The 15,520-nt window shown below is 45.4% G+C and overlaps 2 protein-coding genes across 3 annotated transcripts; both read left to right on the top strand.

Annotated features, from left to right (window-relative positions):
- The first annotated feature begins 3,105 nt into the window (after nucleotides 1–3,105).
- LOC103635303 (histone chaperone ASF1B) lies at nucleotides 3,106–6,743 on the top strand. Its single transcript, XM_008657793.4, has 3 exons — nucleotides 3,106–3,437; nucleotides 5,709–5,824; nucleotides 6,002–6,743. The coding sequence occupies exons 1-3, from the start codon at nucleotides 3,329–3,331 to the stop codon at nucleotides 6,356–6,358; spliced, it is 582 nt and encodes a 193-aa protein (XP_008656015.1). The 5' UTR covers nucleotides 3,106–3,328; the 3' UTR covers nucleotides 6,359–6,743.
- Nucleotides 6,744–11,327: 4,584 nt separating this feature from the next.
- LOC103635304 (protein DETOXIFICATION 14) lies at nucleotides 11,328–15,142 on the top strand. Of its 2 annotated transcripts, none has more exons than XM_020542770.3 (7): nucleotides 11,328–11,792; nucleotides 12,476–13,020; nucleotides 13,110–13,196; nucleotides 13,279–13,335; nucleotides 13,410–13,648; nucleotides 14,396–14,601; nucleotides 14,696–15,142. In XM_020542770.3, exons 1-7 carry the CDS (start codon nucleotides 11,520–11,522, stop codon nucleotides 14,801–14,803), a joined length of 1,515 nt encoding a protein of 504 aa, XP_020398359.1. In that variant the 5' UTR covers nucleotides 11,328–11,519; the 3' UTR covers nucleotides 14,804–15,142. The 2 variants fall into 2 exon arrangements, 1 of the variants encoding a protein (XP_020398359.1); XR_002264293.3 differs by having other exon boundaries at nucleotides 11,368–11,792; nucleotides 13,410–14,132.
- The last annotated feature ends 378 nt before the right edge of the window (nucleotides 15,143–15,520 follow it).

Genomic DNA, 15,520 nt, shown 5'->3' on the forward strand with positions numbered 1-15,520 from the left:
TCGGTAGGTGCAGCATACCGCCAACATGCAGTTGAACACTGGTTTGTCTGCAAATTACGTTGGGCATGGCGGACGTGGTAATCATGGTCATGGCCGTAGCCGGGGACGTGGTGGTGCTCCCCGTTCCAGTGACAGAAGCAACAAGACTTCTTCTTCGTCCTAGTCCATCTGCCAAATTTGCGGCAAAACCGGCCACACAACAATTCAGTGCTGGTACATGAATGATGAATCCTACAATGAAGATCCTCCTTCGGCTGTTGTTGCCTCAACTTCGTATGCGATTGACACAGACTGGTACAATGATACCGGGGCAACGGATGACATCACCAGTGATCTTGACTGTCTAACCGTCCGCGAATGCTACAATGGCGGAGAACAGGTCCAAGTCGGCAATGACGCAGGTTTGCATATTCTTCATATTGGTCATTCCTCAATTGAATATAATGATCGCCCACTTGCACTTCGTGATGTTCTTCACGTTCCAAATATCACCAAAAACCTTTTGTCCATTCATAAATTCACACGTGACAATGATGTGTTTTTGAATTTCATCCATGGTTTTTTTTTGGTTAAGGAGCGCAACACGAGGAGCAAACTTCTTGAAGGACGTCTTGTGTGAATAGTTTGATAACAGAGAAGAAGCGCAATATTAATGAACTGCAACTGATAATATATAATATCAGCGAAATGTAAATCTGCTTCCCTCCAAGTTCATCTCCGCCTGGATATACATATTGTTGGCAGAGAATATATTTGTACAAAGTCCATCTTTCGTATGTAAAACTATTTTAGCCAAACCAGGATTCTTCTACAACCGCTTGGAGGAGTATCGAGAACCAGCACATTTCTTGTAAAGTATTAGCCCTGCGTGATAAATATGATAGTCAGAAGTAATACTAAAAGGAAAATACAATAGATTCCTGACTTCACTTCAGTTTCAGGTTTGCTTTCATATAATACGAGTAGATCCAAAGGATATGAAATAAGGGAACATGGCTACCTGCTCATCTGCATACACGGTACCCAACTACTCAGTTTTCCACCTTCATTTTGCCCGTGGTTAAGGAATGGTGATCCAAATGGGAACACCCCTTTTTTTTTGCTCAATTTGGCTGCTACTGCTAGCATTTTCTGCAACTGTGTTTTTTCTTTGCATTTACTGCTCACGCTCTGCAACAAAGTGAAAGAGAATTCCGAGCAGTTCGTGGCAAGAGTAGAATAAATAGAAGATTGCACAGTAGCTGCCCGCTCCTGCACATCCTCCTGCAAATTCTTCAATATAAGCAGCAGTGTGTTGCCCTTCGGTAGCCTGAAACCATCTGTGGTCTCCATTGTTTCTGTTTTTTGATGATAGGTCTCCATTGTTTCTGTTGAGTCAGTCTTGTACAAGAACAAGAACAGCAGCAGCGCTAATTCGCAAATCAGCGATGTCTTGCGTCTCTCTCCTAACGAATGTGCTCGCAGCTACGTATCAGAAAAGATGTATATGAGAGCCTTGTCTGTATTTGCAGGGAATTGTTTGCATCGTTTTATCCCTTTTTTGACCCCTGCATTCTGTAGACCTACCAAGAAGTAAGGCGGTTCAGCAGAATTCTGTGTGATTCCTAGAAAATATGGGATTTGGCGGCCTTCGAGTTTCGACAGCGGTGGAGGCCTGGAGGGGTCCCGTCTCTCGGCTCCCCCACCCCACCCCTACCTGGCTAGTGGCTACTGGCTACCTCTCTCTCGCGAGAAATTTGCTATTATGGAGATCCTCACGTGCGGCTTCGACGTTTTAGAGGCGTAGACGAGGGATTAGCTGATATGGAAAAGCAGGGAATATGCCACTCGCTAAAACGAACAAGAACACTCCATTATTTGGTAACCTCTTTGATTAAAATCATGGATACTCACGTCGTCTACATCCCGTTACCCTTCTCTCCACGGAAGTTGTTCCCGCCAACATTCCTCCCACGGAAGTTGTTCCCGCCAACATCCCCCCCCACCACGAAGTCCGGCGTCGCCGCCGCGAAGCACACCACCACCGAGTACGCTGTGTACAGGATCAGCCATATCACCAGCAGGAAGTAGCCGAACGCGGTCGCCGTTCGACGGAGACCCGCCAGCCAGTACACCGGCGCCGCGAACATGACGGCCAGCGCCAGCTGGAAGGGCAGGAACACGACCGCGTTGGCCACCGCGTACGACGACACGTGGTACGCCCCCGACGCCGTCTCCCTGGCCAGGATGTCGCGCTCCTGCAGGAAGATGGGCAGCGCCTCCGTTGTGGATGACAGGAGGAAGGTGAGCAGGAAGGCGAAGAGACCCACGCGCTCCACCACCTTGTCCTGCCCGAGGTCGTAGAAGATGGAGCCCAGCGCAAGGCCCGCCACCAGCATGCACACGGTGCGGCACGCGAAGAGCTGCCGCGTCCGCGCCACGTTCTTGAAGAAGCGCTGCGACAGCACCGCCACCTCCCGCGCCCGCGAGTTGGCGTAGCGGCTAGCCATCATGGTCACGGCCACAGGGGCGTCCGCCACCTGCTTGCCGTGCAGCTGGAACAGACGCTGCAGCGTGCACCGACCCTCTCGGTCTCCGGAGGACGGCGCCTGCAGGCTGCTACTGGCGTGGCGGCGGAGCGCGTCCACGGAGACGTGCGGGGGCAGGTGGAGGCCCGCGTCCCCGAGCAGGGCGCGGAGCTGGTCGACGGTGCCATGATGGAGGACGAAGCCGACGGCTAGCAGGAGGACGGAGTCGAACATCTTGACGATGCGCGCTCCCGGCTGGTGGATGCTGAGCAGCACGGTGCGTCCGCGCGCCTCGGCCATGGCGCGGAGCGCGCCGACGATGTGGAGCGCGGAGGCGCTGTCGAGGCCGGAGGTGGGCTCGTCGAGGATGAGCACGGGCGGGTCACGCACGGCCGCGATGCCGATGGAGAGGTAACGGATGTAGACGACGTGAGTATCCATGGTTTTAATCAAAGAGGTTACCAAGTAATAGAGTGTTCTTGTTCGTTTTAGCAAGTGGCCTATTCCCTGCTTTTCTATATCAGCTAATCCTTCACCTACGCCTTCAAAACGTCGAAGCCGCACGTGAGGATCTCCATAATAGCAAATTTCTCCTCTCTCGCTGTCGCTTGGCCTCGCCTCTCCACTCCAAACCTGCAGCTCCGAGCCGTCTCCCGCCAACCCAATTTCGCTTCCCGCCGCTCCCCATCTCATCCCACACCGTCACCATTACACCGCCCGAAAGGCCGCTAGAAATCCGATCCCGAGCCGCCGCGTCTTGCTCGCGTCTTTTCCCCTCTGCTCGAGCACGCGCGGGCGCGCGGCTGCTCCCGGCGGCGGCGATGAGCGCGGTGAACATCACCAACGTGGCGGTGCTGGACAACCCCACCGCCTTCATCAACCCCTTCCAGTTCGAGATATCCTACGAGTGCCTCGTGCCCCTCGACGACGGTACTGAGTACTGACCGTTTTCCTCCCCTTCTCTCGGTCCCCGTGATGCGTGGCCCCGGGCTAGGGTTTCGGCGTCCTGGGATCGGTGGGTGGCGCTTTGGATGCAGCTGGGATGCCGGGTTATGGGGTTGGGCTTTGCTATCTCTGCGGGATGGGATCACGAGGGTACGGGAGTCGAACGCCGCTGCATCGGTTGCGTTCCTGTGCGGCAGTAGTAGCATAGATGCGAATGCCATTGCTGCTATCCAGGCTACCGCTGTTCTTGTTCGGTGATTAGCATAAGAATGCAGCATAATTTCCACTGCCCTATTCTGTACCATGCGATTCTTGATCGTGTATTCTACTCTCCATTACTAGTATCTAGAAACCAGCATGTCATATGACTGAACCTATTTGCTTAGTGGGTTAATTAGTTGTATACTTGTATTGTCAAAATCTGGGTGCCACATTAGATCACTTGTGCAAAAAATTCCATGCACACCTGTGCCATGCGTGGATGATTGTCTACAATCTAGAATTATCTTTGCTTGAAGCTGATTATAATTGAATGTGCAGTGGATAAGTCTCATGTTATTTGTATCTTGTACTTATAAGGGATCGACACCTGTGTAGTAGCTGATGAGATTCCAATATTGCTGGTAATTCTGAAAAATGTTCTATTTTGCTTTTAGTGATTTATTCACTGTAGTGGATAATCTGTTGGCCTGTTTCATAAGATACATTATTCCTTTGGATCCTGCTAGCTTCAAAAGCTGTTTGAGTGGGGGTGGTCATTGTCTGAATAATTCTGGTCCAGACATGTTTGCCTTATTTTCTCCCCTCTTTTGTCTCTGGTTTGTTGATAATGGCATAAAGACATATCATGATAAGTACTACATAGAAATTATACAAATCTATAACCCAATGAACGTTGAAGTACTAGGGTATAATTTTGTTTTTTTATTATGGAAACAAGAGTTCCGGCTTTAGCATACAAATGCGTACAACCATTACATAACGATTATTGGACCATAGAGCAGTTGCTTGAATAATTAAACTAACTCAAAGAAAACAAAATGCCATGACTATAGAAAACACTAGCCATCTTCAATTCTTGCATTCGAGCGCCATCCATGCATTGCAAAAACTTCCATCGCCACCACCTCCAAAGCTCGACAGGCATCGAGAATTTGTTGGTGCTTTTCCTCCTTCTGTAGAAGTCTCCAGAATCTGAACCAGTGAGTAACCCTGAAAATAACCTGTACAATTGATGGTATTGGTTTATGATTAAACACCACCTCATTTCGACAGAGCCAGATGGACCAAAATAAAGCTGATATTCCAATCAGTAATAATTTTTTGTATGCCAGAGCATTATTAGATTCCCAAGACCCGATAATATGATTAGTGCTAATGGGCATGTCTATTTTTAAAACAAAGTAAATGATTCTCCATATACTTTTGGCAATGTAACAGTCAAAAAAGAGATGATGTATACTCTTATTGTTGTTGCAAAAGCTACAGGTCAAGCTACCATTCCAACGCCTTCTAGCTAAATTATCTTTAGTGAGGATCGCTCCCCGACATAAATTCCACAGGAAAACTTTTATTTTCAGAGGGAGCTTAAGTCTCCAAAGCATCTTACTCCGATTGCTGTTAGGATTATTCATCAAAAGATGGTACATCGATTGGACAGAGAAAATTCCATTCTTATGACCATCCCAAACAAAATTGTCCCTAGCCGGATTCAGAGTAACCGTAGTTAGCAAGTTTAACAAGTTGTGCCATTCCACCATTTTAATTCCCCTAATTGTTCGGCGAAAAGATAAATTAAGATTTGAATCTGAAAAGACGTCTACAACCAAGGCCGATTTGTTACGCACTATATTAAAAAGGTTCGGGAATTGCTCACTAAGAGGTCGACTGATTAACCATATATCCTTCCAGAATCTGGTAGCATGACCATTCCTCACTTGAAAGTGACCTCATCTAAGAAATTGATCCTTAATATTCATTAGACCTGACCAAAAGTGTGAATCGTCCGGTCTTCTAGATATTTGAGTAAGAGATTTACTAGGGTATAATTTTGTGGAATGTGCATTGTGTTGTTTGAGGTTGTTTTAATCGTAATGACATGCCTATTTTCCCCTGCGTACCATAAAGGCATGCCTATGTATATATGATCTGTGTGAGGTATATATGCAATTCATGTGTTTTGATTTCTGTCTTTTGCTTTTGGGGTATTGGATTTTTTTAGAATACATGTAAAGAGCTTGTTTGTTTGCATTTCAGATCTGGAGTGGAAGCTTATATATGTTGGATCAGCTGAAGATGAAAACTACGACCAACAGCTTGAGAGTGTGCTTGTTGGCCCTGTCAATGTTGGGACCTACCGTTTTGTCCTCCAGGTATGCAAATCAATGTTGTGTTGCTCTATTATACTCCTAAGTCCAAATTCACGAGACACAATAGGTCCTGAAATTTTTGAAGAATGGAGTGCGAGCATTGCTTGTGATTTCCCCTTTTGTGTTAAGACCTGTCATATCTACCCAATTTTGAGAAACAATATGGCAATTCAATCGCAGGCTGATCCACCGGATCCCTCAAAGATCCGTGAGGAAGACATAATTGGTGTGACTGTGCTGCTATTGACTTGCTCTTACATGGGCCAGGAGTTCATGAGAGTAGGCTACTACGTGAACAATGATTACGGCGATGAGCAGTTGAGAGAGGAGCCTCCAGCAAAGGTGCTAATCGATCGGGTGCAGAGAAATATCCTGGCCGACAAGCCCCGGGTTACCAAGTTCCCTATCAACTTCCATCCTGAACCAAGTACAGGCACGGGGCGGCAGCAGCAGCAGCAGGAGCCTCAGACGGCCTCACCAGAGAAGCACGCAGGCAGCGGTGAGGGCAATGGAAGCAAGCCTGAGGCTGACCAATGAACACAGTCGACTTCAAGTATTTTTGAAGCGCGTCCCTACAGGTTGTGCTGTAAGGTTACGAACGGGATTAGCGGTTATACATTGCCCTGGGATCCTGTTTCTAGCACATGGTGGCTGTTTAGAACTCTTTGTTCTGTACACATTGAGATGCAAATGCTGGGTAGTGGGTAGCTGGGTGTTTCCTTGGCAAAGAGTATTTTAAGCCTGTTCTCCTGCAATTGCTTTATGCTTCTTTAGAGTTTAGAGTAGCGGTTTACCTCAAAACTAACTGGCTAGTCTTGGTCACCAGCTTTGGCCTTTGCGGTATAGCTTGTAACGGGAATCCTTCTGTTCACTTAGGCAAGTGGTGAAATGAAATGATTTGTGATTGCAGCCACGGTTTTCACATCTGGATGCAATGGATGACTCTTTGAAGGCATTGAGTTTGTCTCAGTTTTGTGGTCGGCACTAAAACCTTAAACCTGCATGTCCGATCGGGCAGCCTGCCACGCCAAGCTTATGCTGCTGCTTCATTTCAAGCGAAACGTGAGCAGATGCAGCGAGAGCTTGCGCTCCAAGAACAGCATACCTGAGGAAATACAGCAAAAACAGCCGAGCCTTTTGAGAGACGGCTTTGCGCGATGATAGTTGTTAAAAAAATTGCAACCTTGTCATGAATTCATGACCGTTTCATTTGCCATCTTTTCACCTCTCTTTTTGTGAAGTAAACTTTTCACACCTCTCTGTCTCTCTCTCTCTCTCCAAAATTCGTTTTAGCGTGTTTTTTTTCCTCTTTGCATGATGATGAACCAATTGGGCTATTTTTTACTTCTTTACAGAACCTGTTGTGATGATCTTTAGTGCCGATTATGTGCAGCTGGCCGGTGTTCGATCAGTTACCAGAGAAGGCTGGTCGGGATTCCAAACGACGACCACCACATCCCATGAACATTTCTCTTTCTGATCCTGGTTCCTAGCAGAGAATTTATGATTGTTCCGTCGAAAGAAAAGAAAAGAAAAGAAGAAGAACAGGGCCATGCTTGTTTGTGTTTCTGTCTTTATGGCCACTGCCATCTCTGAAGCTTCAGGAAACTGAAGCGACATGCTTTAGCTGACTTCTTCCATTATTGAGGTCGGTCACGCTTTTCCGTATGGATGCCACCGGGTTTATTTTAGGGCGTGACCCGCTAGAGACATCTCTGCCTGCCCCATCCGGTCTAAAAACATACTACTATCCTTTATCATAATAATATTCAATTAAACCTGACAAGAAACTATTATTATAGACTGTGTACTACATGTGTATGGGAGGAGAAAAAAACCATCTATGATGTCAGACAGTTAGCTGATCGGCTGGCACAGTACAAGTCATTTTGACCGTTTCTGAAAATTTGAAAAAACCACCTTCTTCTTGTTTTTGAACGCTGGCGGAGTGGCGGTTCCTACTGCTTGCTAGCTGCTACTGCCTCCGACTCTTCGTGTGGTGCTGTGCTGGTGCACCAGCGACAAACAGCACCGTTCGGCGAAGAGATCGCCCTGGCACATTTGTTGTCAGCATCGCATCGGCAACCCTGCTCTCCACTTCTCTGAAGCTTCAGAAATTTGATATGCTTTTGCATGGATCAACATGCTTACTTGGCTTCCTCCTCTCTCTCTCTTTTTTATGTACAGATAATCGTGGATAGATAGCCGCCACACGCTGTCTGTTTTCCCGAAACCTGACGGCGCCGTCACCGCCGCGGCCTGCGGTCCGGTGCACAAGAACACATGCACCGTTTCCTAGAGTATGAGCCGTTGCTTTGCTTGCTAGTGAGGATTCTCTGTTCCCAAACCATGCACACTAAAAGCATGGAGAAACCGTCTGCTCAGCTGCGTGCAGCTAACCATGAGCGAGCGCCATGGCAGCAGGTCGTTGGTGCCGCCGCCGCCGAGCATATCCGTTGTATCTGCACAGGGATAGATAAACAAGTGAGTGACGTCTCTGAACGGGGAACTCTGTTCCGGAACGGACGAAGGAACGATCCCAGCCGCGGCAAGCTGACAAAGGCGCCGCCGACCAAACAAAATGCCACGGCAGCGTTCATGCAAGTCTGTGCTGGACTTCGTCTTTTATTCGGATCCTAAAGGGCGGCCAACCATGTGCGCCTCCCCCTCCAATCAAACCATCAGGAACATTTAATCTAAATCCAATGATTTCACATAGAATGTGTTAAATATAAACTAGGTACTAGATTTCAAGTTAAACGGTAGAAAAGAGGTTAAATATAAAATAGCGCCTATTAAGAGCTTGTTCGGTTATTTTCAATTCATATAAATATGAGGGAATTGAGAGAGATTTTGACTTACTAGTGATTGAAACTCACTCAATCCCCCTCAATCCATATAAATTGGGCTAGAACCGAACAAGCCTAGTAAATTTCGATTATTAGATACACTAGTGCTTGATTGTGCGCTTGCACCAATATGATTGATGGTACATGATATTTTGCCAATTAGTGGGGTGGCACCGTGTCAGTGACACATACACATAAAACGAGTAGAGAAACGATCCGTACCACGGGGGGCTCCCAATTGTATCGCTGCGCTCCGGTCCAAGCCTCTCGACGACGGGCCTCCGCTTCGCTCGCCAACTTGGCCGCCTTCTTCAGAATTTGGATCACAAACTCAACAGTACGCTTGCACCAATATGATTGATGGTACATGATATTTCGCCAATTAGTGGGGTGGCAGTGACACATACACAAATTGTGCAACTATTGAACATATAATTTCATTAACGTTTTTTCTATCAAAGTACGTGCTAATGATAAACTATGCTCGACTCATATAGGCCATATTTGTTTGAGCTTTTCTAATTAAGACGCGCGTACTATGATTAGCAGAATTATCTGATAATAAGCCACGATCTAGAGAATTTCTGTCTAAATAATAGTTGGGCATTTGACGATTCTGATTGTTTCTGGTAGATTAATTATCTGTACTCGGTGTAAAATGACCTGTATACCTCTGAAGCGTATGATATCTCAACAATAAATCACCCAATCAAAAGCAGATCCAGTCAAAAAGTGACAACAAATGTGAATCACGTATAAGAGTCACAAACCGCCATGACATTTTGTGAAGCACTACCATGTTAGTGACGTACTTTGGTTGTTCACTTTTTTTGTATAGTTATATAGGTATATGCGTACCATCAATGGTGCGTATGCAATCCTTGGGTTTTATGATGTCTGCAAATGGAGTTGTGAAATCGTGTGTGAAAATATTGTGTTAGTTGGTATTGGAAAATTGTGAAGGTTTGACATTGACATTATAAAGTGATTTACATGTTTTTTTGACGTAATGCATGCATGGAAGTATGTGTTTTGGTATTGATGTAGGCTGTAGCACACTCGTGGAAGTATCGGTACTAAGGATTGTAGCATACGACGATTGTCTGTGTTGAAGTGGTCATTTAACCTATACGTCGGCCATGAAAGCCCAACTAGCCACGACGACATGGGAGGCCTAAGACTAAGAGGGGCATAGGTCCAGCGATCACGGCACGGGTGGCCAAGAGGGCGGCAGGTTAGACGAAGCCTATGTAAAAACAGAACTCACGTGGAAGGATGATATGGGCTGACACGGATCGTATCAAACTAGGAGTGTGATCTAGGCTTATAAATAAAAGGTTAGATTGCAATAGATTAATCTAGAGTTTTGGAGCTCTCAAGGGAGAACTCTTTAGTGCTTTTAGAGAGCACATTGTACATATAAATATTATAGATTAAAGTATTGATTATGCAAGGTTAATATGATAACCCCGGTCTTCTCGCTTGGTTCATTATTTGCATGTGTAGTTTTTTATATTCTAGATTGATTTGGTAAATCCAGATATTTATCTTGAATTGGATCGTCTAGATCATTGTTAAGGCATCAATTTAGTAATTTGCAAAGTTTGGAATATTAAAATTTAGATATTTAATAGCTAAACAACTTTCCAACAGACTAACCATCTAAGCATCTCCAAGAGACTAGCTAAATAACTCGCCAAGCCAAATTTTGGCTACTCAATAGCAAAATAACTCTCCAACAGATTAGCTATCTGACTCGCCAAGCTATCTGACTCTTTAAATTGACTCTCTCACTAGCCAAATTTGGCTAGCCACCTGACTAGCCAAACTAGATAGATAGTTTGTTGGAGTGAGATGCTACATATAGAGTGTAATCTTTATAAAAAGTTAAATAGATAGTCAAATATAGAGCTAAAAATAAAGAGTCTCTTGGAAATGCTCTAACTAGCTAAGCCATCCAGCTCTCCAAATTGTCCCTATCGCTAGCTAAACTTGGCTACTCAGAGCATCTCCAGAAGACTCTTTATTTTTGACTCTCTATTTGACTCTCTATTTATCTTTTCATAAAGATTACATTATATATGTAGCATCTCACTCCAACAGACTATCTATCTATTTTGCTAGTCAGGTGGCTAGCCAAATTTGGCTAGTGAGAGAGCTGATTTGGAAGGTCAGATAGATTGGCGAGTCAGATAACTAGTCTGTTGGAAAGTTATTTTGCTGTTGAGTAGCCAAAATTTGGCTCGACGAGTCACTTAACTAGTCTCTTGGAGATGCTCTCACTCCAGCTAGCCAAACTAAGTTGCATGTTAGAGAGTCTGTTGAAATGAGATACTATATATAGAGTTTAATGTTTATAGAGAGATAAATAAATAATCAAATAGAGAGTAAAAAATATAGAGTCTTTGGGGATGCCCTTAAACCCTAATTAAATTAAAATTTTCCATGTATAATTTCTTATGTTAATCACTTTTTATACGCCACTTGCATTTCAATGTTTTTTAATCAAACATACGTACAATCAGATGATCATTTATACGTATAATGTGTCTAATCTAGTAGTTATGGAAACACGATAATATTCCTGAACAAACTTTTCAATAGCAACAGATAAATTATCCCATGTGGGGACATCCCCACGCCCCGGCTGTTGGAGTGGGTTACATATTATCTTTCCGATCGCTTCCCTCGTTATTTACGTTGCGGCTACCAAAGTAGCCCTTAATAAACCCCACCGCCCCGCCACCTCGCCCACCATCCAGAAACTCGAATCGTAGACACGAACGACTACTTGAGAGAGGAGAGGCGGCGGGAGAGAGAAGAGTCGACGACGACGGTAACCGGCCGCCATGGAGGTGAGGGTGCCGCTTCTTCCGCAGCACATATTGCGGAACGGCGACGGACGGGAGAAGAAGTGCGGCGTGAGGCGGTGGAGGGAGCTGCTAGCGCGGGAGGCCGGGAAGGTCGGCTGCGTGGCCCTGCCGATGGCGGCCGTGAGCGTGTCGCAGTACGCGGTGCAGGTGGCGTCCAACATGATGGTCGGCCACCTCCCCGGCGTCCTCCCGCTCTCCGCCTCCGCCATCGCCACCTCCCTCGCCACCGTATCCGGTTTCAGCCTCCTCGTACGTTTCGCATTACGAACTCCTTCGTGCTTAAATCTGTTACACTAGCGTTTTACTTTCCCCATGTTAGTTGAGCTCACAATTCCTTCGAAATCCGTTACTGCTGTGATTACAAACTTTTCAATTGAACCGTAGGTTGTCTTCGACTAGCGTAATTAGGAGGAATTGTCTTCACAGTTCCGATCTATTGTAGCACGGTAGCCGGTAGGCAACATCGAAATTATACAGTGATCTTCAGCATCCCCATCGTATTTAGAACTGGCATTCGAAATTTTAGATACGAGCTTAGTTTGTTTGATGAAAAAAGGACATGCAAGCTACACTTATTGAATATAAATACAAGAACCTACATGCTGCTGCCGAAATTGTTTGCATACATGCATGGCATGTTAGTCCTTCACGATTTCGTCAACTAAATTAAATCTTCGCAGGTGGTAGTAGATGAAACAGACTCTTTTTATTTTCGAGAGATACGTCAAGCAACTTATGCTTCAAAATACAAACTTGCTCTCATCCTTATCCAGCACTCCTGGTGTAACCATGTATTTAGCACAGCTACTAGCTATCCTTGTGCGACTATCTTCTGATCTGATCTAATGGAAACTATTGCCAATATTATTGTTCTTGCTGTGAACCAATAGTATTGTTCTTCCCCTAACTTAATTCGTGTGCCTCTAAAACAGATTGGTATGGCAAGTGGACTGGAAACTCTATGCGGTCAAGCCTATGGAGCAAAACAGTATGATAAACTGGGGATGCACACCTACAGAGCTATAGTCACACTCATTGCTGTGAGCATTCCAATCTCACTTCTGTGGGCATTCATAGGCAAACTCCTGATCCTCATAGGTCAGGACCCCTTGATCTCAAGGGAAGCTGGGAGATACATAGTCTGGTTGATTCCAGGTCTCTATGCATATGCCATCAGCCAGCCTCTCACAAAATTTCTACAGTCTCAGAGCCTGATAATTCCTATGCTTTGGTCCTCCATTGCAACTCTGCTCTTGCACATTCCTCTTTGTTGGTTACTAGTGTTCAAGACCAGTATGGGGTACATTGGAGCTTCTTTGGCAATAAGCTTGTCGTATTGGTTAAACGTGATGATGCTTGCCGCTTACATCAGATACTCGGATTCTTGTAAGGAGACCCGCTCACCTCCAACCGTTGAGGCCTTCAAAGGAGTCAGTGTGTTTCTACGCCTGGCTCTGCCGTCTGCACTGATGTTGTGGTAATTATAGTGATGTTATTAAGCATATTTCTCTTCTTCCGTGTAAGATTCCATGTTGGGTTAATGAATTGTTTTCTACAATTTTATAGTTTCGAATGGTGGTCTTTTGAGATCCTTATTCTTGTCTCAGGAATTTTACCAAATCCAGAGCTGCAAACTTCAGTTCTTTCAATCTGGTAAGGTCTTTCACATCTGCAGTGACGTGCAGTTGTTGTACATTGCTTTTTTATCTAAAAACATTTGTGTTCTCTTCATCAGTTTGACGACTATCACATTAATGTATACTATACCTTATGGGCTTGGAGCGGCTGCAAGGTATGAAGAAGGTTAACCACTCCTAGCTGTTACTTCTATATACCATAACTTTGTTCATGTTGTCCAATGAACAGCACTAGGGTAGCAAATGAGTTGGGTGGTGGTAACCCTGAAGGAGCTCGATCATCTGTTCGTGCCATCATGTGTATTGCAGTGATGGAAGCAGTTATGGTCACAGTCATATTGTTAGCGTCACAGCACATCTTGGGCTACGCATATAGCAGCGACAAGGATGTCGTCGCGTATGTCAATGCAATGGTTCCCTTTGTGTGCGTCTCCGTTGCTGCTGACAGCCTACAAGGTGTTCTATCAGGTTACATCTCTTAACTTCCTTCAATCGTTTATCTGTCTCTCTCTTCAAATCAAATCAAAGTATGAAGGAAAAGTATTTTCATGTTTTCGGAACCTCGCAAACGCATCTTCGAATTATACCTGTGAAGTTATGAAACAAACAAACTCGTTTTTTGCTCTCCATACCAAACTACTGCACCTTTTACCCCCATAGTTTGATTTGCATTAATTCAATCGGTGTGCTCCTCTTAATTTTGGTAACAAGCCCTGTCAGGTGGCAATCAGTCATGCCAATGTCATGTATACCAGGTAAGATGCCCATTCTGTTTTTCACTTTGTTCCACGATACTAATGCTATTCTGTGTTGTGGAAGCAATACTTTGTTACTCGGGGAGTCACTTGTTTGTCCCTTCGAAAAATGGGCTCTTACGTGAACATGGATGCCGGTGTTTTCATTGACACGCATCTAGCAGAGATGTTACCGTAAGCAGGCTCCACGTCACTATGTATGCAAATTACACCTTTCCCTCCTAGCTGTTAGTGGTATTTTCTGTCTGCTACATGTTTTGGCTTACTTCTTCTGAAGTGTGTTTGGGCACGTGAACAGCTAAACCTGAACTTGAAACTACATGCAAGAGTGTGGCTGTCATGTTGTGATGCTTGATGACTGACACCACTGAACTTCACAGCAGAAGCATTCTGATTGTTCTCAAGATACATTGGTGTTAGTAAATGCTAACCCCCTCTTGTTTTTTTCCCTGGTCGTCAGGTGTTGCCCGAGGATGCGGGTGGCAGCACTTGGGCGCCTACGTCAACCTGGGCTCGTTCTACCTCGTCGGGATTCCAACAGCACTCTTCCTCGGCTTCGTTCTGAAGATGGAAGCGAAAGGGCTTTGGATGGGCATTTCCTGCGGCTCCATAGTGCAGTTCTTGCTTCTTGCCGTCATAACGTTCTTCAGCAACTGGGAGAAGATGGTTAGTGCTTTCTATAAACAAACATATGCAAGTCTTTTTTTTCCCCTAATCAACACTGCGCACAGAAAAAGGTGACCTGCTTCCGTCTTTGCAGTCTGAGAAGGCAAGGGAGAGAGTTTTCAGCGATGATGAGCCGTCAGATAAGGGAACTTCGGATTCCGATGGACCGAGTTTTGTTCTAGTTTTGGCACGAGCCATCTGAATCTGATCCCCCTTGTGAAGACGCAGCGGACAAGATCTTGTAGACAAAGAAGCCCATCTTGGAATGGGGTTTATGATGCCTTGCTTTCTGGTCTCTGAACTGAATGTACAGGGAACTTGTTGAACTCTGACCACTGTTCTGTGCTCCGTGCTCGTGCTTGCTGTTGTTTGTTAAAACAACGGGACAATTGTAGCAGAAACATGACTACATGAGGCTTCTGATGCTATGGTAGAAATAGTAACCACACTTTTGCAACTTTGCATGTCTGTACCCTGCTTTATTTGTGTGACCGTGGGGTTGCTCCATTATTTTCTGCACCAACAGCTCATCATCGACTTACCCCCATGCGCATGACATTGTAGGTGTCGATTATTAACTGAAGCAACAGCAGAATAAAAACGACATTTAGGCAGATTTGTAGATAAATCAAGACTCGTGTGCTATGATGAGTTCTCTTCCTTGGGGAAAAAAGCTGGCCAAACAAACAAACTTAGCCAATTTAGTGACTTACTGACGTTATCTCCATTAGCACTCGCAACCCGCCTTGCATGTGATTTTTTGTGCCCACGTTCTATTATTTTAAACCTTCCAGCAAAGCACAGACTAGGACACGCAAAATAAGTGCTCTGGCTCCTCACTAGGGGTGGAAACGAGCCGAGGCTCGGCTCGCCCATCTGGCGAGCTCGGAAAACCGGCTCGACTCAGCTCACTCCGGGC

The sequence above is a fragment of the Zea mays genome, chromosome 8, assembly GCF_902167145.1.
Source record: "Zea mays cultivar B73 chromosome 8, Zm-B73-REFERENCE-NAM-5.0, whole genome shotgun sequence".
NCBI classification, from domain to species: Eukaryota; Viridiplantae; Streptophyta; class Magnoliopsida; order Poales; family Poaceae; genus Zea; species Zea mays.